At 47.8% G+C, this 24,798-nt stretch overlaps 1 protein-coding gene and 1 long non-coding RNA gene across 9 annotated transcripts; one reads left to right on the top strand and one right to left on the bottom strand.

Moving 5' to 3' along the window:
- Nucleotides 1-652: 652 nt before the first annotated feature.
- On the bottom strand, nt 653-24,730 carry LOC144142376 (uncharacterized). 8 transcript variants are annotated; one of them, XM_077673840.1, is made up of 6 exons: nt 21,721-22,096; nt 20,295-20,461; nt 20,127-20,237; nt 19,273-19,411; nt 8,654-9,096; nt 6,318-8,605 (listed from the first exon to the last, which is right to left on the bottom strand). In XM_077673840.1, exons 2-6 carry the CDS (start codon nt 20,383-20,385, stop codon nt 7,338-7,340), a joined length of 2,052 nt encoding a protein of 683 aa, XP_077529966.1. In that variant the 5' UTR covers nt 20,386-20,461; nt 21,721-22,096; the 3' UTR covers nt 6,318-7,337. The 8 variants fall into 8 exon arrangements, with proteins under 8 accessions (XP_077529971.1, XP_077529966.1, XP_077529965.1 ...); XM_077673844.1 differs by lacking the exons at nt 6,318-8,605; nt 8,654-9,096 and adding exons at nt 12,739-13,557; nt 13,612-13,711 and having other exon boundaries at nt 21,721-22,097; XM_077673842.1 differs by lacking the exons at nt 6,318-8,605; nt 8,654-9,096 and adding exons at nt 12,772-13,557; nt 13,612-13,765 and having other exon boundaries at nt 21,721-22,097.
- LOC144141448 (uncharacterized) lies at nt 22,559-23,544 on the top strand. Its single transcript, XR_013316606.1, has 3 exons — nt 22,559-22,950; nt 23,032-23,173; nt 23,431-23,544. It is a non-coding gene; the product is annotated as an uncharacterized LOC144141448 (long non-coding RNA).
- Nucleotides 24,731-24,798: the final 68 nt, after the last annotated feature.

Raw genomic sequence — 24,798 nt, 5'->3', positions numbered from 1 at the left:
CGTTGATCAAGGGGCTGGGATGAAGTTTTTGTGATGTATTCACTGGCAGTCGATCTCAGAAGGAAAACTGGAAGAAAATACCAAGCAGTAATTTGGAGCCGCGAGTAGCATCACAATCGCAAAGAAGAAATACCTTGAACAGAGACCACAATCGCAAAAAAGAAATACCTTGAACAGAGATTGATGGTAATTATTGAAGTAGAAGTATACGGCCGGGTCCTTGACGTGAAGCCGATCGGTGATCTGAGAACCGTGTGGTGCAGCCGAAGACCGGAACCGAACACCATCCGAACACCAACCGTCGATTTCCCGTCTCTCGAGACTCGAATTCCTTCGAGCAGCTCAGTATGAGACAATTGTGGTCACAACAGCCGAGCAAAGAGCGAGTGAGCGACTGAAAAGCGCGGGAACCACGGGAACCCAGCTCCCCGTCGGAGAGGGCGAGGATGTTTTCCTCCGGTCCTCCTCCTCCGCCGCCGCCGCCGCCGCTTTTGTCATACGATACGCCAAGCAAGTACGGAGAATCTGGGAGGAAGTATGCGGCGCGCTCGGGGGGATGGGGGGCGAATGCACGGCACTTGCTTCGCGCTCTCTCCGAGACCCCCCCCGCATACAACCCCCCCCCCCTCCTCGCCCTTTCCATAGCAAGTGGGAAAAAACGCGGCCGAGCTTTCTCGCGCAAACACTGCCGCAGCCCAAAACGAAGAATCTGACGCCACGCGCGCGCCTTCCCCCCGAGCACAGCTTTTGAAGCTCCTTTCATGGCGGCCGAGCTCGTGTGGGCCATTCAAAATGCAAAAAGGAAAAGTGCGCCCGGGGCTGACGGCATCACATACCAGGCTATCGGAAACGTAGCCGAGAGGCAGCGCTCGCGCCACCTTGACTTTGCAACTTCTACTGGTCTTTCGGCACCCTCCCTGCTCAATTTGGCCTCCAACTTGTTTCTCCCATCCTAAAAAAGAACAAATCTCCCTAACTTTTCTCCTCTTTTCGTCCTATTTCACTCACGAGCGCTGCCTCCAAAATTCTCGAATCCATTGCGCTCGCACGCCTCGAATCACCATGGAGGAATTTTTCTTTCCTCCATTTTTCTTCCTTCATGCGAATTACCAGTATGCGCGAATCTGCAACTTGAACCCTGAGCAGCAGACAGGTTTTTGCCGCCAGCACAGTGCCATCCCAGGTGAAAATATGTTTTTTTTTCTAGCTGGATTATTGAACCAGAAATTTTCTCCTACTGGAAATATTCTAGCAAGAAATAGCAGAATTTCTAACTAGAAATTCAGTTTCTAGTTTATTTCTAGCTGGATTGAGATTTACTTCCAGCTAGCATATGTCAGTTAAGCGAAGAAAAAAACCCGCAAGCTGGAAATAATCTTCTCTGGCTAAACTAAGAATTTTTCTAGGTAGAAGCTGTCGATTTCAGCTAGAATCTAATAACCGAGTCAGAAATGAAGCCGGAAGATATGATTTCTTGCTAGAAATGCGCTTTCCATTTTCACGGGGGATCGGATGGATTCAATTGCTGACCTTGTCTCTGCACTAGAAAACGCGAAGGCTACCAAAAACCGCGGCCTTTGTCGTCCTTCTGGACATTCGCAAAGCCTTCGACTGCTCACCCCACGAGGCTATTCACGATGTAGTAAAACGCTGCAAAATTACTCGGCCGTCACCCTCATCTCCCCCGACGTTACAAGACTGGACAAGACACGCCACTCCATCGCGCAAGAACTAAACAAGCAACACCAAGACGGTGGGTTGCATCATGCAATGCACCTGCTCGCATCCAAAGCATCAAATTTGGGTGACAAGAGTCCTGCCTACTCAGTGTGCTCCATACTGGTTCCGCACTGCAGGCTGCGTACGAGTGCTCGTAGAAAATGAGAAATGAGAAAATCAACAGTCCCGCTTGTTCTTCATCCACATAAATCAAGCAGCCTAAAATATAGAATTCAATTCCCGAATCAAACAGAAAGGCAACCAGATTTCCCTCAAATTCCAAATCAAATAACTACCCGCTCTTCATTTAAAATATCAGTTAGAAACAGGCCAGAAAATATTTCGAAGCTTAAGGAAAGACGGGGATGAGGGGTGATTTGAACTAAGACACTTTGTGTGGCTGGGGCCCCATATGTACACTGCGCTATGAGTGCGAATTCTCAGTGTGAGAAAAAATGTAAATTAGTGGACATCCTAGCAATATCGCATAATGATGTTATAATAACACACCTGCAGTGATATCGCATGGATGTCCGCAAGCAGATGATCTTGGGTGAAACATTGTATGGACATCACATGAATGTCCCAAAATGACATTGGATATTGTGACCATTTGTGGATATCCTATGGACTTTCGTGGTTTGCTGGGTACGGAAGTATAATATGGAGAGGATCGAATACGCTGTAAAGAATGAAGGTAGCCTGAAAGCAGTGAGAGGCGTCTTGGCGTGGGTAAACATCAGATGTATGCACTTAAAGATAAGCAAGGCAATGCCATCACAAATAGGGATAAAATAGTCACAGTGGCCGAGGAGTTCCATAGGGATCTGTACAGTAGCCGGGACGTCCATGATAAAGCCGAACGAGAAAGTAGTTCAGAGGAGATAGACATCCCACCAGTAACGACCGAAGAAGTAAGGAAGGCTTTGGAAGAAATGAAAAAAAAACCTCATACAACTGCAGATATTCGTACTCATTTTGAAAGTAGACCATGCGCTGCGGAAGATTCAATGCTAGTTCTCTTGCTCTGGTTTCGATATTCCAAGCTTTCGCACACTGACCTCCCGTCAAAACGTTTGTAACGTATGGAATGCACAGATGTGCAGAGAAGCTTGCGAGAGTAGCTCGGTCACAACCTTCCGCTCCTTCCAATCTTTGTCGGCCATGACAATTTGGATGGCATCCCAGTTTGGGTTCAGTTCCTTAAAAACATCAAAGAACCACCACAGGGCGTCTCCTTCCTCAGTCGCAAACAACCCAGCTGCAACTATCTTGCTGTCACCATTTCCGTCCTCTACTATTACTAGGAAACATGACATTCGCGTCTCTAGAAGTTTGTAGGTTGCATCAATGAAGATGATTTCAGGGTGATCCCCAAAAGATTTCTTCATTGTTTCATCTTGAAGAAACAGTGCCTTGAGCTCATTATTTTTATCACTTAGCAGCCTCACTGTGGCTTTGTAATTGTCTTGAAGCATCTTGACAGCGGCTTGTAGGTCATTCCTCGGGTTGTCCTTTTTACTTTTGGCTGAAAGGTCCCGCAGTGTCACAACCTTGGTGCAGCTCTCCAAATGCTCCGTCAGCAGTTTCTTGCCAGAATGAAGACGTAGCATGGCCATGGCTTCTGCTTGCAGTTCAGGTGGCAGTCTTCGTTGCTGAGGCAGATGCAGGAGAAGTGCCTCTGATGCGGCATGATTGTTATGTTCCAGAGACAAGCTCCGGACTGCTACCATCTTGGGTGGCCACGAGGTATTTGTAGAACCCAGTCTTGTTTGAGGGTCCTGAAATGAGATATGAAATTGGGTGTGAGCATTAATAAACTATGAACACCGAATTTATAACTGCGTTTTAGGCTCGCTACAGACTTAATACGACATAGTGCGCGACATTATGTCCGGATCAGACGAACTTTCGATCGCAATCAAGTGCAGTAAGTATTAGAATTTCCCGAATACAATTTTACTCGCTTCTGCTGCTTGCATGGACACCTATTTTACTCATGAGGACGTTCTTGCTGATGCTTTCATCGCGAACTTTTTCCCTCCGTGAATGCAGCAGTACTTGACGCTGTGATATTTCAGCACGTCCAACATTTTGCTGGCGATCTTCCCGATTCGCTTCTTTGCGGCTTCAATCGTGCGCGCTAGTGTCACTAAATACGGTTTGCGCGCATCTCTCATCCACAACTGTACAAAGTGGGCAGAACTATATGCTATGACCTTCTCAAGTTCAGCAAAGCTTGAGAACTGATCGCCTAAGCGAAAATTCAGCTCTGGGGTATCCGCGAGTCGAGTCGATGCTAGGGAGGGTGCTGCTTGTTGCGTCGATGACGACTGCCTGCTCCGACGATGGCAGCGTCTCTATGAAATCGTCGTCCGACATTGTCCACATCATACGCTACTACAGTACCGACAAAATGTGTTTCTGAGCACGCCTCACCACCAACATGTGAAAAACATACGCACGGATAGAGAACGGAGAAACGACACACTACGCGGACGCACGGGGAAATGGCGGCCGACTGCCCAGAGGCAGCGCAGCTCCGGTGCGAGTGGATGCATGATGGATGCTACTAAATTTATGCAAGCAAGGATACCGTAAGTTCTAGCTAAAAATAAGTAAACGAATGGTCATAAACTAAGCTGTTTTTAATTACAGAAACCTAATGGACGAAATAATTTCTTGGCAGCAGTGCTGCAGTAGCGACAGCCATCGGGACGTCACGCGAGTGCCGGCCATAGAGTTGTGCCGGCAACTTATTCGGTGATGATAACATTCCAGCAGCTGGCAATATATCCACTCCCAAAAGCATTTCTCGCTCTGGCGAGAACAAAAGCCGAGAGCAAAGAAACGTATGACGATTCAGTTAAAACAATATTTCATTTTGCCTTTAGCGTCCCTTTGATAAATGTGCTCCACCAAAGAATGCCATTTATTTCCACTTGTCACGTGGTGTTTAGTATAACGGAAGAATCGTACATTGAAGACTTTTGTGCCCACACAGAACATTTCCATCGTGCACGCAAATGTTTCATGGCGGAGAACGAGAATCGGTCACCAACGCCACGTGGGGCTTTCCTTGGCAATTACTGGTGAGAAATGGATCCTCGCCCCGTTGAGCCAGAGAATCTTCGCCGCAGACAGTGCTTGGCGCAGGCTGCAGATTCCACACACATTTATGAAGATGGGTCTGTGCATTCCTTTACAAACACGTTTTACCAGCGCGAACTAAACGGGACGAGAGAGGAGTACGCAACACAAGCGCTACTAACAACTGATCTTTTATTGAAAAGAAGGAAAACATATAGAGTTGAGCCTGCGCACTAACCACAGCCGGGACGTAGACCACACACTCTCCACAGCACAAATAGCTGAAGCTCAAGTACTGTTCAGATAAACTTCACAATCCAGCAGTGACACCGAGGGCGCGCGCTAATGCACGTGTCAGAATTCTTTTTTATCAAGAAGGCTTCCCAAATTTCTCTCGTGCAAGTGTCATTGTGTGCAAACAGAATACCTGTGAGGTTGAACTTGGGGTGACAACCATGCTTAGAGCAGTGCGACGAAAGGTGGGACGTGGGTGTGCCCTTTAGCGTATTGCGATGTTCCCGCAGGTGCTCATTAATGCACCGCCCCGTCTGTCCAATATATACATTATCACACGATAAGGGGATGCAGTACACAACTTTGGTTTTGCATTCAACAAACTGTGATGGTGTTTCACACCATAGCCCTTTTTTGGGGAAGACCCTCTATTCTTGCTGTCTAACTTCCTGTCTATCGCAGGACAAAGCCTTTCCAACTTATTTTTTGCTGAAAAAACCACGTCCACGTTGAACCTGCCAGCTATCTTTTTCACCGTATGCGAAATTGCGCGCATATACGGGATAACAGCAAAACGCTGTAGTTTTTCCTTTGCCCGCCTTGACCTTCCGTAGTTTTTTAATTTTGAGAAAACTTTTGAGCCGCAGAAACAAGCACGTGCTCCGGGAATGCTGCCTGTTTTAGTCTGGTAACTTGGCAGGCAAAACTGGCACCCATTTTGTGAACACACGACTTCGTTAACGACAAATGCAGGCTGTTAACGGCTATACCCAACTTTACCACCTTCGAGTGGCATGAAGAAAAACTTAACAAAGGCTTCCTTGACCTTGGCGAGTAGGTCCAGCACACGTGCTCCCGCGGGAACATCGCCTGCGGGAACATCGCAATACGCTAAAGGGCACACGCACGTCCCACCTTTCGTCACACTGCTCTAAGCATGGTTGTCACCCCAAGTTCAACCTCACAAGTATTCTGTTTGCACACAGTGACACTCGCACGAGAGAAATTTGGGAAGCCTTCTTGATAAAAAAGAATTCTGACACGTGCATTAGCTGGCCCTCGGTGTCACTGCTGGATTGTGAAGTTTCTTATCTGAACAGTGCTTGAGCTTCAGCTGTGGAGAGTGTAATCAGCGTGGTTTACGTCACGGCTGTGGTTAGTGCGCAGGCTCAACTCTTTATATGTTTTCCTTCTTTTCAATAAAACATCAGTTGTTAGTAGCGCTCGTGTTGTGTACTCCTCTCTCGTCCCGTTTAGTTTGCACTGGTAAAACATGAATGTATACCAACTAGCCCAGTTCTCGACCTTGTTTTCCTTTACAAAAGGTGTTCTGATGTGCTACAAGCATAAAAGTTTGTTGTGTAAGCGAACATTCTGTTGTATCCAACACCCGCCGGTTCACCATACGTGGCAGAGAGATGCAGACGCTGCCTCGTACCCACGGAAAAAGCCTTTATTGTTATTGCACGCTATTTATAACTGTGCTGCGGTTACTGATGATGACAATGGAAATTGGCCACCTTAGCACTGTGCGCCACCCGGTGACATGAACATAACTAAATTACACAACATAACACATTCGAACAGGCTATTAATCAGCTTAAAAGTTTGCCTCTCACTTGACTCGAGCCAGCCATCATAGTTGCGTTGCTGCTTCATAGATACGAACGCGTTCATGCCTGGACACTGCTGGCGTGTTGGCCAAGGCAGCTAGAAGCACCTCCGAATTCACAAACGTTTGAGCTGTCAGAGCGAGTGACCACAGTGAATGGAAAAATTTGGATGCTGGTGCACTGATGGCCAGTCGTAATGGCCTGACAGAGGTTGTGATTTGAAAGGAAACACCAGAGGTAAAGCACACCTCTTCAAATTGCTGTACTTACAGGGATGCTCCCTAATCACAATAGAACATCGAGCTTTAAGTTATTAAAGGGGATTACAGCTAGTAGATAGCCCAAACCCAGAAATCAGATGAGATCTCAACAGTGCACATCCAGTTAATGTCAATCTGCAGTTCAGACTTCCCTGTATGAAATAATGAACCACAATGACACGCTCTTTAATTCAAGAAGAAAAAGGATTGATCCCCAGTGCTCAAGCAAAAAGGGCAACGACAGCAGCTGTTAGCCATACATTCACGTGTGTGTGCTCATAATAATCCCTCAAAATAAGCACAAATACTCCACACAATACACCTGCAACACCTCGAGAGAGCAGTTCTGAGACAGTGCAAAAGAAAAAAAAAGCTTAGCCACAAAATTTCTATCAAAGTCATGAGAGGAATGTGAAGATTCCTAGGCACGTTGCGGTATGTTTACAGAATTAGACTGCATCTGTTCTGTGTGTTTCTCTTCATGACGCAACAGCTGGTCTTTGCGTATAAACCCTCTCTGGCACACACTGCACTTGTGTGGCTTTTCTGCGGCATGCGTTTTTTCATGTTGGGAGAGAGTTTGGTCGTAGATGAAGCTCTTTCCGCATGTGCTACAGGTGTACCTCCTCTCCATGGTGTGTTCCCTTTCATGACGCACCGCACTTAACTTAGTACTGAAGCGCTTCAAACACAGTGAGCACGAGTAGGGCTTTTCAGCAATGTGCAGCGTCATGTGAGTTGCAAGCTCAGCTATTGCAGGAAAGGCTTTTCTACAGACGTTACACTGATGGGAACCATGCTTGCTTTCGTGGGCAAGCCAAGAGCGCTTGGTCAGGAAGCGTCTGTTACAAACACTGCAAACATAAAGGTTCTCGCCCGAGTGTGTCTTTTTGTGGAAACGGAGGGTTTCTTGGTAGGCAAACGTCCTTGGACAGAAATTACACTTGTAGGGTTTTTGACCGGCATGGCTCCTGAGATGACGGAGTAAGCTGCGCTTGTCACAGAAGTGTTTTGAGCAAGACTGGCAGAAGGAATCGTCAGCAATGCGCTGGCTCGTGTGAGCTTTGAGCTCCGTGTGAGCTTTGAGTTCCGTGTGTTTTTGGTGTGTTTGTTCGTGCACACGAAGGCTCTCTCGATAGGTGAACGTCTCTGTACAGAGATTGCATGCGTAGGGTTTCTTGCCGTGACAGTTCCTGAGATGCTCGCGTAAGCCTCTCTTGCTAGAGAAGTGTTTTGAGCAAGACTGGCAGAAGAAATCGTCAGCAATGCGCTGGCTCGTGTGAGCTTTGAGCTCCGTGTGTTTTTCGTGTGTTTTTTCGTGCACACGAAGTCCCTTTCGATAGGTGAACGTCTCTGTATCTGTAGAGAGATTACATGCAAAGAGTTTCTTGCCGTGATGGTTCCTGAGATGAGAGAGTAAGTTCTTCCTGCGCGCGAACTGTTTCGAGCAATACTGGCAGGAGAAGGAACCCTTAGCAGCTCGCATGCTTCTGTGAGCTTTGAGCCGAGCTTTATCAGGAACGCATTTCTCAGAGACTTTACACAGAGCAACCATTAGGCTTGTGCGCCTACAATTATGCAACTGCAAGGTGCGTTCACACACGAAGCGTTTATGACAAGCACTGCACACATGAGGTCTCTCGCCTGAGTCTCTTCTTCCAAGAGCTAAAAGCACCTTTTGAGAAAAGCCTTCCTGACAAACGTCACGTGCCAAAAGCGCATCCTTCTGAGAAAAGCCCTCTTGACTAATATCAGACATCTCAGGATCCCCACCAGTGTGCTTCCTCTCGTGGGAACACAAGTCATGCTCAAAGGTGAAGCCCTTTGCGCAAGAGGAACGGGTGAAAAAGTCCGAAGAAGCGTCAACATTCACAAGAGCTACAGCCTCAGCATCCCAGTAGAGGCCATTCAGTCCGGAGAAGCACCCAGGGCACAATGGGCGGCCATAACGCTTCCCGCCCATCTGCACTTGCGAGCAAGACGGGGGCTTTTCTGAACCAAATGAGGCCATTTCTGAGTCTTCTGGGAAAGTGAAGTGCTTGTGGCATCCACCACAGACGTAGGACACATCCACAGCTTGTGATCCTCCACAACCAGTCAAGCTGGTTGCCTGCACGTTGCACTTTAGACAGGGTCGGATCCCTCCAAGCATCTTTCCAGTGGCCATCGCTGCAAGCTCCCTGTGTGTGCAAAATAGCAACCACAAGAAATAATTAAGCAGGAAATGACGCGTCGTACTACACGATGTGCTCACGGCCAAAGAAAATAGCGAATAAGCATGCGTGCACCCCCACACACAATAAATGTATACTCCCCCGTTTGTTGTCACCTGGGCCACAGTGCATGTGCAGAAAAAGTAGAAAATGAGCCCACAACTGCGCTTTGCTGGGAGGCATAGTGAACAGCATCATTGGTCACTTCATCCACTTGAAGTTTGGCATGATGGAAGGATGCAGCAGTGCATGCTGCACGACATATGGAGAAGCATTACCCCAATTTTCACTAAGTCCGCCTGAGTTCATGAAAAAAATGCAGCTTGGTTTCAGCTCACGCTCACCACTGCAATTGCTGTTACAAGATGGCGTGCAGATTATTGCGTGGTTTAATTACAAACGCACCTGCCTCACCCAATGTAGAAAATTTCATGGCTGGTGTGTCCTTTTAGAGTTCTCCCAAGTTTAGTCACAGAGATAACAGATAACACCCACTCTGTCACACAGCTGGAGGGGCTGGTGTTTGTGCGTAGGCGTCAACTGCGGCGATCATCACTCGCTGCCACATCTAGTGGATGCTGGCGCTACGGGAGCCAAGGCCAGTGACACTTGAAAAGCCAAGAATCCCATACGTCCCAGCTCCCTCACTTTGGACAGACGGACAGTGGCCCCCACCCAAGGAGCACTCCTGCCAAAGCAAGCTCCCTTGTGTGCCCACCAGGCGTGACAACCGAGTGGATTAATAATTAATCACAAACATTACCTTCCTTTCATGCACAGACTGAGGGAACTTAGCCGCAACCTTGCAGAAAAGAGCCCTCAGTGAACACTGCTCACAAGGGATTACTCACAAATGTGTCAGTGCATGGAAATGCGATACAGAACCTTGAAACCAGAACAGCTCTCAACAATGTGTCGTCATCCCAGACATCATCACCTGTCACAAGGCAAATCTAGTGATATTTACCACAAATTACATTAGCTGTATATGCCAATTCTTTGGTGCTACGTGAGAATAACAAATGATATTTGGCACAAACAGCATTCGGTGACTGAAGAGTGCAGTGAACACGTTCACATTAGCTTCCGAGCCGACTGTGCAGCCTTGACAGCAATGGCCAATCACTAAACAAGGAGGTTTAATAACAAGGTGTTAGAGCACTTCATCTAAAAGCTATAAAAAAATTAGTATTCCTTCCTGAATTTCTTTGCAAAAAAGGGAAACAACACCTTCGTAGAGCTGTGCCATGTTGCTGCTACCGAAATACGGATACATTGCTGACTTGTCTCTTCTTGTGATGTCTACTTATGTCATCAAGATCAGTGATACTCTCTTTTCTTTAAGAGGGAGCTAATTTATTTTGTTTTCAAATTATGAGGGGCTATGCATAAAAATACTATCGAAGCATTTACATTGTTATCTTGCAACCCCTTGACTTTGCAAGCGGTAACTGCTGTAACTATCAAATGGCATTTGTTTTGCCAGGTACACCCGCACGGCCAAACCAAATGTCTTCAACAGCGATGTCATTTGCTTTGAAAGGCCTTATATTTGCTGTGCTACAGGGGCATTACACACACAATAGGTGGCTTTCGGTAAGCAGTGCCTCCAATGACAAGAAGCAAACACACAAGTGGACATGCAATGTCGGCAAGGACCCACTGGACCAAACTGCAGGTATTGCATATGATGCATGTCTGCTCTGGCATTTTATAGAAAAGCACCTAAACTGACAGCTGGTTCCACAAGAAGAGTTTGAAGCTTCAAGACGGACAACTACATGCAGAGTACTTGAGTATACACCAATTGGTAAACTCTGCTTCAGAATCCGGGCGGCAGGGGCCCCCTGCATCGTTGAAACTGGGGGGAAAGTGTATGGGCATGGCACCTAGGGGACAAAAACTAAACTTTGCCTAACATTTACTTAATACCAACAGAACCTTTCTTGAGTAAAGCTTGCTTGTTAAATAATGAAACATAGAATAGGTCATAATAACTTACGTTTCCCTGGTTTTCTTTTTATGACTTGCGATGTACGCCACAACAAGCTCTGAGGTACTACTACAACTTTCTGCCAAAAGATGACAGGTTAGTCAACTAGCCGCTTGCTTGCCCCTTTTCTCCATTGTGGGGGCCAACCATGGATTGGCTTTAGATACACAGGGCCTATGGGGTGGGAGTTTTGCATCTGCCATTTATCTACCAACTATGCCCATAGCGTGAATCGGCTGGCGGAGCCTGCATGCAAGCAACCCTGTGTATGCGCCGCCATGTATGTGCCACAGCGTGTTGATTGATTGATTGATTGATTGTAGGGTTTAACGCGCCGACGCAACGTAGGCGATGAGGCGCGCCGTAGTGGAGGGCTCCGGATTAATTTTGACCACCTGGGGATCTTTAACGTGCGCCGAAATCTCGCACACACGGGCGTTTTTGCTTTTCGCCTCCATCAGAAAAGCGGCCGCCGCGGCCGGGAATCGAACCCGCGACCTCGTGCTCAGCAGCGCAACGCCTTAGCCACTGAGCCACCGCGGCGGGTTGCCACAGCGTGTGTTATGTCCGACTCCACGAGACGGCAGTGCCTGGCCGCATTGGCACCCCATGGAGCACAGTACATGACAACAACCAGAGCTGTTTGATATTCCAAACTGTGCCCCACAGAACGCAAATCAATATCTCGACGTCAAATAATGTTCCCTGCAGCACCTTGCGATCTACTTATCGCCACACACGGTTGAAATTGTCACGCAACTAGACATGGTGGTAAAAAATTTGGAGCCTTGCAACTCCACCATGATGGGCTTCTATTTATTCAAATTAATCAAGACATATGTTCAGGTGTATTTTTCCAGTCGATAATACATGTGGGGAAAAAAATTTCAACCGGTGTGTAGAACGGGTGAAAGAATGAAAATGGTAATGATGAATATTATTTTGAAGTATGTCGTGGTCTTGTATCTAGGCCAAGTTTGTAGGATAACAGCAAAAAATTTAAGGCATTAAGACTTCTTTTTTCCCTAGTGCTTCAATCGCACCAGTTTGCATGAGCTCATTAACAGAATCCGTGCAACCATATCGTGCGACCCTAGTTAGAATTCTGAACAGTGAAGAAATGCAAGATGCAAAAACTTTCTCCTTGACTAATATTTGAATCCCATAAGCTTACATGATCTTACAAAGAGAATTTGTGCAACTATATTTAGAATAAATAAAGTCAACAGCCTTTCTTAGAGCCTTTTCAACCAATTCGATATTATTTCCTCTATAGGGGTCTCAGACTGTGCAGGCATACTGAAGTTTCAATCAAATTAAAGTAGGGTACAAAAGTAATCTAACTTTTGCTGGAGTATCGGTGAGTTTATGCTTTATAAAACCGACTTTACGACAAGATGAGGAAACATTGGTTTTTATATGTGACTTCAGCTCAAGTTGCTAGTTTATACAATAGCTAGACGAGTACATTTCTGAGCTTCGGGCAAGTTTTCCTGAAAAAGGGTAAAAAAGTGTGAGTGGATTCTTTTTGTTGACGACATGAAGGGAGACAGTCATCCGGTTTTAACCCCGTAGCCCACTCATGACTGCAGGAGGGGATATTATAAGAAATAGTGAAATTGCCAGTATATAGCGAAATCTGTCTAGGCTTATTTACAATGGAAATAATTCATTACAGAAAATTTAAAGGAAAGACCAAGGGCACTACCATGGGGACCATTAGAAGTAGGAGGAGAGTGTCAGCTATTCACTTTAATCCGACGAACAAGCAGTAACGCAGGCTGCAAGAAAGGAGCGGGGAGGGTGGAAGGCAGTATGTGAATTAATTTTTTAAAATTAATTTGGCCAGATGGCTGGTACCCCCAGTAAGTGCAGGTGGTGGGACTGGCCTGCTCCTGTGAGGGATAAAAAAAAATTACGCACATCTTCCCGCGAGGGAACCCTGATGTGATGCGACGCATCGGGGGGATTCAATTGGCGTTTCCATTGGGTTGATTCTCTAAATCGGGTGAAACATGTTGTGAACGCGTAGGATGCATTCCATCATGTGCGGGTGTTCTCATACGCAGGAAGATGGGCGTAATTTTCATTCTTTTACTGAGAGAGAGACTGGTTGTCGTTTTCAGCGGTGAAGAAGCTCTTCTTTATTGCACTTTACTTTGAGCACGACGGCTTTGTGGTCGCTGAAGTACACAGTCAGTGGATCTCGTACCAGCGGTCGCACGTCGCAGCAACTATCGTTGTCGTAGCTCGGGGTTTGCTGCTCGCTTCTTGCGTACGGCCGTTGCTTCTCGTTGTCGTAGCTCGGGGTTTGCGGCTCGCTGTTGACGTTTGGCAATTGTTCGCTTCTTGCGTACCTCGGATGATGATGGTGCTGCTGTTGCTGCTCGACGTTGCCGTTTCGAAGCAGCTTCACGTTCTCGAAGTTCAGCATCCGCTGCTCGCTTCTTACGAATGGACGCAGCTTCCCGTTGATGGAGTTCAGCATCGACCGCTCGCTTCAACCGTTTGCGTTCAGCATCACGAGCTCTTCGCTTCGCAGCCTTGTCTTCAGTTGAAGTAACGTTGCTTTCAGTGTCTGCGTTGACGCTGGTACATGGTTGTGTCAACTCACTCACTGAAGGGACTGTTGCTTCTATCGCACTACATCGGAAAAATCATGTCAGCACGGAGTCATCAAGCAAAGTCGAGCACAGTCAAGCGAGAGCGAGCGCTTGACTGAACGGGCGCACCGCGCTCCCCCGCTTATATTCCCGATTTGAAGGAGAGGAGACAACGGAGGAGAGTTGCGCAGCGCATGCGCAGATGCGCGCTTGTGCGCCGAGAGCAGTTGTTAACACAGTGAAGCTGTTGTTATGATAATGAGACGGAGTGAGAGTGTTGCGCACAGCTGTCGGAGAGAACAGAGGAGAGTTGCACATGTGCAGTGAGCGTGCGGACAACGCCGCGACAACAACAAAGGAGGGACATACCCGTTAGCAAGAGATGCGGCGCACCTAAAAAAAACTTCCATTCTGCTGTATGAATCGCTTATGCGTTCTGGTATATGGCCACCATATGCAGACGTGTACGGACGCCTGTTTTTACAAACCCCGGACCAGGTTCGAAGCCTGTGCTAATTTGCAAACAAAATCTGTAGTGTCGGAATCAGCATAATTAACTGTAAACAAATGTACTGGAAACATGCAGCAAAGCGTTAAATGTGCCTAGCTGTGTTTTCTGTGGAAGTTATTTACTCAGTAAAACTGTTGACCTAGATGGGAGCCTTGGTACAGTCGTCCAGAAAAGGTAATCTCGTTGTAGAACACAAAGATCAAAGCCGGCATCGCCATTAAAAAAAAGAAAAGAAAACACCGCAGCGCCGGTCGGTGGAACTATTCCGGTTTTTGCCAGTTACTAAATACGATCGCTGGCTGCCGTAGTTCCACAGGCGCGTAATCGCAAAATGAGTACGTAAATACGCCCTAGTGACAGGGGTATTCATGCGGACATGATGTTAAGGTAACAACTATGCTGCCGATATCCCCACACCAAAATTTTGTACCCTGCGTCGCAGAATTTAAAACACCAGCGCTCATTGCAGTTGACGAAAGAAGCGCTAACATTTGCTGCAAGGACGCAAATAGACAGCCCGTGCGCACCGTATCAGAATGCGATGCGCTGAACGATCGAGAGCTTGTTTCTGCGTAATCATAGAGCGCTGCTACGGACGTGGACGCATGTTACATCGCTGGGAGAGCAGTTATGCTTCAAAGAACAGTCTTGCCGCACGAGATTCGGAAAAACGGGAAGAATATATTTTGCGCCGTCGCCGCTTCATAACCCAAGCCAGAGTGACCCTGCCCGAGCCAAGCTGCAGCATCGCCGGGCATGCACCGGTTTATAAGAAGCTCTCCAATGCGCTTGCGTCTACATAAACGTTACGGCTACGTTACGTTACATAAACGTTACTTATTCGCGCCATGCTGAGGGAAATAAACTCAAATGTTCTCAAATGACCACTATAGCTGTTTGAGCGTAAACAAAAAGTACTATGAGGTCGGACGAACCAATCACAATATTCGATTCAAGTGACGTGTTTGGCCTGACACTGCTGCCGGGGTCCTGCTCCCGAACGCAAAAGAAAACGGCCGCCCGACACAAACTCGACATGTCGGGTCCGACTTGCCAGACAAAGAAGAAACCACCCTTAAGAATTTCAATGGTTGCTGGCTAGTTGGTAAATGGTTTTTCAATAACCAATTCCTGCGTGGCTGAAGGACGCAAGACAGGAGGGTGCCCGAAGCCTGTACTCAGCTTCACAACTGAATGCTGTGGTTACAAGCTGCCACCTACGCTTGAAAAATCATGCACTCCTCCGTCTAACGACGATGATGGTTTATCGCAAAGCTTTCTCGTATGGGTTTTCTTGGTTGCCTTCTGGAGTTAAACTTTGACTAGTTGAGCTTCGAATTTGACCAGCACGCAGTTTGGTCTTTTGATCGCAGCGTCTTTGTTTGACCATTTCCCATTCATTCGCACGAAGAAAGCTCTGCGTTCAACCATCGTAATCATCAGACGAGGGGTTAGATTATTTTGCTGTTTAATTTTGAACTTGCATGCACCCCTCTCCAAATCTAAACTTTTTCCAGCGTGTCGAAAATGTGTCTGTGCTGGAGGACTCGGATTGATGCACCAATATTTTAGGCAACTAATCGCGCATTCTTGGTGTCTTCACAAGGCATTACACGATTTTTTAAGGTACTCTGTAAAGAATACTTAAGCATTAAAAAACATCGGCTGACGTTAACACTGCCACGTTTTTTAACTATCAGTACCAGCCTTTATTCCACTCGGGTGGTAAAACGGGAAGGGGAGGAGAGATGGTTTGTGGCTTGGGCTGTTGGGTGGTTGAATAACTTTGGCTCTTGAAAAAATGACCACCACAAACGTGGGAGTTCCACTTTGGCTTTCAGGCTTTCATGCTGTCACAGTGTCGCTCACCAGAACCGAAGGCACAAAGCTCACGGTTTCAGAGAGTGTAAACTACCGCAACGTTTCTACGGTAATCCATATCGTACGCAAGTGCCTTTCTTTTCAAAGCACACGTATCGAGGTATCCCAGCGCTAAGGCTGGCGCAGAAACCGTAGTCATTGAAACCAGTGAAGATAATTTACAGTGGTAGAAATGAATACTAATATTCCTAATAGTTTTATTCCTACTCAGATCGCGTGGAGCCATGGGCGCAGAGCGTTGCAAAAAGCGCTCATGTCAATGTAGCCCATTCCCAACCTTAGAAGCATCCAATAAGTTTGCGTAGTCGTTAGTGCATTTAAGAAGAAATGAATACTAATAATAGTAGTTTTATTCGTACTCAGAACGGGTAGAGCCAAGCGCAAATCGCTGCAAAAAGCGCTCATGCCATTGCAGCTGATACCCAACTTTAGACGGGTCCGACAAGTTTACGTAACCGTTACTGCATCTAAGAACCCAACACATCTATGTAGACTTCGTTTCATCTCACATGTCCGCTCACAACACCACCAAGACATTCAAAGCACCGAAGCAAACACGACAAAAACAACGGGAGGCTGTGTGGTCCAATGCGCCGGCTCATTCCACTGACGAGGGGAGCGCCGAGTGGTGGTGCCACCCGTCCAGCTGCCCGGTCTCTATAGAGTAGTTTTCTGACACAAACAAACACACTTTGAAATCCATCTCCGGGCCGCTTTAAGGACATGCTCTTTCATGCAAACCTGAAAACGGACTAAGGCAACGCCTGATCCCAGTGGCCGCTCCAGGTGCTGTACGCACAAACAAATACAGCTGGACGACGCTCTGGCATCAGCCAGCTTAATGACATACCTGTTGCGCGTGAAGCCTACGAACGTTAAGCTGGCATGTGTATGCATAAAGTACCAATAAAAGGTTATAAATGTCATGCTGAGTGCTTGTGTAATTTTGGTCGTCTGCTCAACAGCTATCAAGCTCGCAGACGATCGTTTATTTCAGTGTGTGAGTGTGGAGCCGTAGATGCACAGGCTCACGGAGGGCTGCGACAGCGATATCGTTTCCTCGTTACCGACGGCTGACCTCCATGCCGCTGACTGAAAGCCACTGGTAGCGAAGAACCCAAGGGAGCAGGTAGCGCCATCCATCCGACTCTCGCCACATCTCATGCTCGGGCGGCGCTTTGCATCGCGATTCAAATTCGATCACCTCTTTCAAAATCACCTTGGATAACAATCCCTAGCACAGTTTTTCACCGCACTATCGTCCACCCTCTTGGACGTTTACCTTGCTTTTTGCAACTGCCTTGCAAAAGAGCGGTTGCTGCCGCAGCATGCGCGGTTTGAACCGCATCGTGTGTCGTACGGGAATGCACGACCGGCGAGTGTGCGGAGTGCTCCCACACACAGAAAACACCTCATGCTTTCCAGCTGGGTTGATTTCTTCTTAAAATCTACCTACTTAGCTAAGCTGTCGTCATAGCTAACAATGTTGATCGGGAAAACGAACAAGAAGTTCTGGAAACCCAGAGCACTGCGGTAGTAATAATGGATAAGAAAGTGAGGGCACCTCCGTATTTGTTGGAGCCCGTTGCTTCGCGTATGAAGCACGGAGCTCCCGCCGACACGGCTGGCCCCGACTACTCGTGAAGACAATGTAGTAGCCACGGGCGCCCGGGTAGGAAATCTCTGGTATCTACGAGTCGCTTTAGGGTATCTCTAAAAACACAGTGGCATAACGGTTAAAAACCAACGTCGAAGCAACTTTGGGCAATAAAGATAAATAAAGGGCAGATTACACGGCCGCTTAATTCGGAACTTCGCCCACAAAACGAGGACACAGCGAAGCGGCGGCGCATGCCGCTGGCCATCTTCTCAATGTGACGCTACTTACGGTCGCTGCCTCTCGGTTTCTCACTCTTCTGGCGATACGGGAGAGAGCAGTGAGCAAAAACTTTACAGGCATAAACTAACCAATGTATTAATTGCAAGAAAATATATTTTTACCCCATTCTAGAAGCACTTCAGTAGCCCTTGAACGGGGGCTTTACTGTTAGCATTTAGATTACACACATTGCATGTTCAAGACAGTTGTTTCAAGCTTCGCTTGAGAAAAACATGCACAAGAAGCCTTGAGTTTCTACCTCCTTTCTTCTTTTTTCGGTCAAGTACCACCGCCCTCCTTCCCCCCAAAAAAGTTCCTGGCTACTCCACAGGCTGTGGGTACTGTAATAAATAAATAAACAGCACCTGTCGTGCTTGTTTTCTCCGTTAGCTTGCAACTCAAGAACAGCAAATCAAGTATTGTTACTTTTACCTCTGTGGAACACAATGACTGCCATTATAATGTGGTGACAGGATCAAAATAGTTTCAGAGGGACAGAAATACATGGAGTCATAAACACCAACATTACTCAGCCCAGCATCAGCAATCAGTGCATCCGCTTCCCCCAATAACAACTGTAAACTTCCTTTCTCCCACATGACTTGCTTGCAGCTCCACTGGACGTCGCATGGTCTTGCATTTTCCACATTTGTCAGAGCCACAACTGTTGCAAACGTTATGGCAGGCTAAGTGTTGCGACCGGTCCCTGTGCCGGCAATACCATCGGCAATTCCATTGCAACAGAATGCAGTACGAGGACACCCCTTATAATGTAGTGATTGTGCTGCCTAATTGCTGCATCGGTAATTAGCACGGTCACGCTACCCATGCAGGCAACACACGTTCATAAGTCGAAGACCGTAGGTCCGCATGACCAGGTCCGAATGAAGCAGTCTACTGAGTCTGCCGAGCTGTGGTGGTCTTGGGAATGTGCGCCACTCCTGCCTTCCAAAGCTCCTTGGCTCAAATGCCGTCCAGAGCCAAATTCCTCCAACTTTCTCTTCAACTCAACTACCCTGTTTCTTTACTGCCTGAGCCATAGGCCATTTTGTGTCCCCTTCCGTCAGCCATTTTGAGTGCCATCTGTGTTCCGGGGACGCTGAATTTTTGACCCACCGAGTTCACCAACACTACAGCATTAAAGATGGGGGAGGAGCACCAGAGGATATTGCTATAAACGCAGACTTCAGGCTTGAGAAAACACCCAGAAAGAGCTGGGTACTATTGAATGTGTTTACAAAGAGAGCTTGTTCAGTAAGCAGCCAACCGGACTCACCCGTAGTGGGTAGCGCCATAGGCCGAGCTGTGGTGTTCCTCCAAAGCATCCACTGCGCCGTCCCCACCGCCTCGAAAAGCGGGATTTCCACAGCACACCTCGAGAGAGGCATCCAACGTGGAGCCGTCCGACTCGGCACCTGGGAGTACCGGAAGGGCAGAGCCGTGAAAGAAGAGACTGCTCTGAAACCACACGCAAACTTCAAGGCCCATTTCAAAATGGTGGCCAGCACCCCAAAGCTCGTCTAATGGCTCAGCTTGTTTGCTCAGACTCAAGTCACCATTCTTTCGCACTTTTTACCATGCCAGAAGCACAGTAGTGGTGTAAAAAAAAAATGAGCCTGCAAAGAAAAAGCAGCACCTCAAGCAGCACTGAACTTGATGGCTGTCAGAACAGAAACACCTAAAGTTGCTGCACAATTCATCAAGAAAGGTGCCCAGGACACATAGGCCAGCTGCAGATCATTTAAAATGCTACGCATAATAAAGGGCACACAGCTGAATTTAACCGAGAATGCTGGCTTACCACTCGTACATTCACTGGTGCAATCAGAGAATGCAAGTGATGGTTCTGAGAAGAACTTGTTGCTGCGCTACTTGGTGAACAGTTGCCATGACTTGGAGCGCAACAAAAAACACGGACGAAGAAACAAAGTAGACGAGGCAGGCGCTATCTCGCCTACTCTGTTTTTTTTGTCCGTGTTTTCTTTTTTGCGCTCCAAACCATGGAAGTGATGGTTCATTTAGTTTTGTAGAAAAAGGGGGGTGGGGGGCTACAAAGGCAGTGAAGGTGTCACACCGGAGCATCAGAGCACACCAAAGTTTCAAATATGGCCAAGCCAGTGCAACACCTACATGAACAGCAGGAGAGACGGTTTAAGTTCACATCTGAGCCTGTGGATCCATGATCGTCCGTCTGGGATGCTGCACTGCTGACGAACCGAACAGGTGCAGCACACTGAGTCCCTAGAAGGAAAGCACAGGCATGAACAGAGGACCACGGCACACGGAGAGATGCCGCACCCGAGCTGAAGGCAAAAACCGTGGCCTGTGCTTCACGGCTGACGAGTACTCGGACTCGGCGGCCGGCGACCATGACTGCAGGCACAGCCATGGTGCGGCCACTGATCACCAGCAGGGTTGCAGCACGGGGCTTATGGTCAGCGCCAGTGATGCAACAGGATGGAAGGCTGCAGGCAACGCGAACCAGACTCGGTTAGACTGACGGCAAGCCCCCACCCCCCAATTTTTGGGACAAGGCTGGATCAACCACAAGCCATTTTTTGTTTCCAGTTTGTTTTCACTTTTTTAATTTTGCTTTTTTATTACTATTATTTGGCAATTTTCGTTTATTTCTCTTATTTTCCCTAGGCGAGGTTAAGTGCATTTCACTTGTCTCTGGTTTCACTCTCTGTAGAGCCACGTGTGTGAATTCAAGTGACGACGCATGGCATGGGTAATCGTTGTGGGTGTTGCTTACAGCTTCACTTTCCAACCACCATCACAGGGTGGAGTGGCGCTTTTTTAAGTGCGAATGCACTTCTTAAGCGAGCCTGAATCGTCCGCCGCCGTAGTCCGCATAGCAACAGCTGCGGGTGCGCGCGCTCCTCGTCTTCCTTAGCAACGGGGGGAGATGGGCGCGCGCTGCCTGGCCGCTGACATGGCACATACCCACATGGGGGATTGGCCAGGAATCGGGCGTGAGAAGGGCTAATGCACCCGCTTAAAGGAGTACTGACACGAAATTTCAAAGCTGAGATCCGCTCTAGCAATCAAGTACAACGACAACACAAATAGGTGTCTGTGAATAAATGCATCTTTCTTTCTTTGTACTTGTGTGTGTGTGTGTGTGATCTCTCTTTCGCGAACATTACCGAACCGCGCAAATTCAACTCGTGCATTCGCACTTTCACATTCTTCCCCTCGGGGAAATGCGGGGAATTTTTTTTTCTTCTTTTTAGCGTTCGAAATTTTTTAAATGTTTGCTCATCGTGATTTTTTTTCCTTCATTCTGGTAATTACACTGTCAAAAGATCGCCGCACAGGCCTTCTAGAATTAATATAGGTTGTGTTCGTGTCGTTGGACTGGGTTTAGGCAGGTTATGATTAGGTTCGGTGAGGTTATGTTAGGTTTCGTTCGGAGGTAATATTACCCAGCGAATTTTACGCCAGGCAGCTCTTACGGAAACTGCCGTGAGAATTTCCCAGAGGCAACTGTCACGGCAGCCGTGAGATCAGACGCAGCCTCTTACAAAGCGCAAATGTCGACGCCAGTCTTAACCCTTCCACGACTCGTCACTAGGGACGAACCCCCATAAGACTGATCGAAACCAGCATGCCAATTGTGCTCGAGTAGAGAAAACCGACGAAGGAGGACACAAAAGCACTGTGACAAATGCTTCACTTCCACTGCGGCCGAAGAGAAGCCGTCGAAGGGGCGCACACCCACCGAGTTGTTGATGCCCCGGGTCATGCCGAGGCCACAAAAGCCGCACCACACCACTAGACAGGAGTCCAGGCAGACCAGATGGACACGGGATCACCCTTTGCGAGGCAGCAAGCAAACGACGTCCTACACACGGACCGACGCTTTCACATTTCGCACCAGGCGGGCAGCCAGCACCGCGTCGTACTACACCGTAAACAGCGCAGACGTGCAATCCTTCACTACGAACCACACCGCCGCTCTTCCGCACGCTTGTAGCAGAAATTACCTCGCGCACAAAAGTCAAACAGCCGGTGCCTCTTTCTTAACAGCTTTGGATGAATAAAGTTAATAACCATCACCACCACGCAACACGCTAAAAAAGAAAAAAAAAACGGCGTTTTTTTACATGGTTTGCTGACTACCGAGCTAAGTACACCAATCGTTTTAGGTCTATAAAACAAGTTTAAAATTATAACAAAAGGTTTAAAAATGTTTTATTGGTGTCGTTTTCGAACTTTTTTGAAAGACATATTTATACAATAACGTAAAAATTGCAGAGCATTGTTTTTTTTTTTTTTGGGTGGGGAGCGTCTAGATGCTGCCAAAAAAGAAAGAGAAGCATTTGTTTTGTTGGGTGTAAAAGGCCCCTGAAACAATAGAACACTTTCTTTTAAATTGCCGCAGCTTTTCCTCGATGCGACGCACGCACCTTGAATACACGTTTAATCGGCTGAATCTCCCTTTGTCTTTAACCGTTATTCTTTCCCTGGGTGCTTCCGTCATAGGATATTGCATGGATATTGCCACAGAGATGTCGTGATCGTCGTGATCGCCTTTCATTCCTTTCATGGAGGAAAGAAAAGCTTAGGAGAGGCCCTGACGTCACACCCAGCGCAGCCGGAAACGCCATTTCTGTAAGTCGAATGGCGGACCATTGGCCCTCCATGCCATTGGCGGACTCTTTTTGCCTCTCTCTCTCTCGGTGCACCTTCTCCGCCTCCTCCGTCCTGTATCGCCTCTCTTGTCGTCTGCATCTGCCAGCGCCGAGCCGGCGGAAATCAGCTGATAGGCAGGTAGAAGGCCGTTTTGCAGCGCGTGACCGTGAACCTAAACGCGCGGTTACACTGTTACACGTCTTCAGTGTGGCCGCAGCAGGTTTGCGAAGCGGCTCGCTCTAACAATGCCGCAATGCTCGGTGCCAGGCTGCAAGTCGCGATCGGTACCCAAGGAATTGGGCGTCACTTTCCACCGGTTAGTGCATCATTCCGCTGACAAGTATTGCTGTACACTGGTGTGCATTCATCCTTTGTTTGCAATCGCCGCCGTTTATAGGTGCCCAAGCGATGGAGAACGCCGCAAACAGTGGGCGAACGCCATGCGGCTACCGGACTGGAAAGTGCCCAAGTTTGCGTTGCAGTTTCACTGGCAATCCCAGAGATGACTAGTCAATTAAACGGCCGTTCTATATATATAGGTAAGCAGTACTTCATGCAGATTTCACGCTAAAAAATTGTGGAATGTTTTTACCGTTGTTCGCGTGCCTTCGATAGAATTTTTTGCGAAGGAGGAGGAGGAGGAGCAGGAGGAGGAGGCAAAACATTTTATTGAGTAAAAAAAAAATGAGAGGGTGGGTGGCGTCAATAAACTTTTTTTCGCCAAGTTTCAACTTGTCTCTGTGACAATAAATTCAAGGTGATATCAGTTGAAAACGTTCATACACTAACCTCGCAGTATGAAGCGTTGAAAATCGAAATCCAGAGCGAGACCACAAAAAGATCCAGATTCCAGATCCAGCACTCTTCCAGTCAACAGACGGACACCTACTAAGGTAATAGGACGATGGAATTATATCAACTGGGAATCTACCTTGTAACAGTTGCAAAAGCACTGCCGCGCATTGCCGGCCTATATTGCGGCGGCGATAACCAAAAAATTGAGTTGCGAATCGTTCGGTTGCAAGTCGCCTACGTACTGCACACGTGTATCACTTCCCGAAAGTCTACCAGACGGGTGTCCGCGCGTACGACGGGACAGCGCGTTCACGATATCTGCACTTCAATAGGCGCGTCGTGATCGCGACCGGAGCAATAGCTTGACGCGGTACAAGGTGCACTTGCAAGTAGAAATTAAATGACATATTCCCATCGGCGCAGCTGTCGCAACTCGCAGCATCCTTTTCGAGTTCCGCAAGACCACAGCGCAGCAAAGCGAAGCAGCAATCTTCGCAATCGGACGACAAGGCAGGCGCTGCCTTTCCTCCATGACTGGCGAACGGCGGGCGGGCTGTTGCTAGGACGCCGTTGCTAACGCTACTTACAATGGCCGCCAAAAACACGTGACTTCCTCCACACTTTTGCCAATGCGCGGGGATAGCTGGGGGCCTCTCCTAAGCTTTTTTTTCCTCCATGATTCCTTTGTTGCGGCGACACCGGCGACAGGCCGGATGCCCTGCTAGATAGCTATGCCTAGAGCCACTAGATGAAGTTTCTTATTTAGTGGCTCTAGCTATGCCTTCATTCGCAAGTTTTTTTTTTTTTTTTTCCCTGACAATCCTGTTCTATCCAAAGATTTCTTTTTCTACTCTCAATGTTTTTTCTCGTACTTCTTTTTTTTTTTTTTCTCTAAAATAAACCGGGTCACAGCCTTACAGGCAGCTTCTTGGCCAATCCCCCGCGTGGGTACGCGTCATAACATAAGGAACCAACCAACCAACCAACCAAAACCGTCTGAAATGTGTGCGAGTTTGTTATGAACATTGTCCACACAAATATAAGCCGTAATGTTAAGTTCTACCAGTTCTACTGGCCTCCGCTAACCATCAGGTATTGTGGGTGCGTTTTTGAACGTGTGCGTGTCCATTGCCGTGGAAAAAACCCGAATACGCACCCGGGTGTCGGCGCGTCAGCCGCACTCCAGTTCTGCTTCGCTCTCTTCTCGTCGCGATTGTCGCAGGTGCTAAGCGATGGAAGCAAGACCTTCAACTAGTACCGCGACGCAATCCAACTTCAGCGTCGCGGCACCAGTTCAAGACATCGTGCCTTCGTCATCTTCGGGATCAACGGCATCGTCGGCGGAAGACAAGTCGGCGAGGCGGCGGGC

This window comes from Haemaphysalis longicornis, unplaced genomic scaffold, assembly GCF_048455015.1.
Source record: "Haemaphysalis longicornis isolate Haplotype H1 unplaced genomic scaffold, Haemaphysalis longicornis Haplotype H1 scaffold_6, whole genome shotgun sequence".
In the NCBI taxonomy this organism is placed as follows: domain Eukaryota; kingdom Metazoa; phylum Arthropoda; class Arachnida; order Ixodida; family Ixodidae; genus Haemaphysalis; species Haemaphysalis longicornis.
This window is presented reverse-complemented; position numbering and strand designations above follow the sequence as displayed.

Excerpts from the sequence above, each read along its gene's own strand:
- LOC144142376 (XM_077673839.1), bottom strand. The coding sequence starts at position 20,385 with ATGGCTGTGCCTGCAGTCATGGTCGCCGGCCGCCGAGTCCGAGTACTC. Across the intron at positions 19,412-20,126 it reads CCGTCTCTCCTGCTGTTCAT|GTGCCGAGTCGGACGGCTCC; the intron begins GTAGGTGTTGCA and ends CGGTACTCCCAG. Across the intron at positions 9,097-19,272 it reads TATGGCGCTACCCACTACGG|GGAGCTTGCAGCGATGGCCA; the intron begins GTGAGTCCGGTT and ends TTGCACACACAG.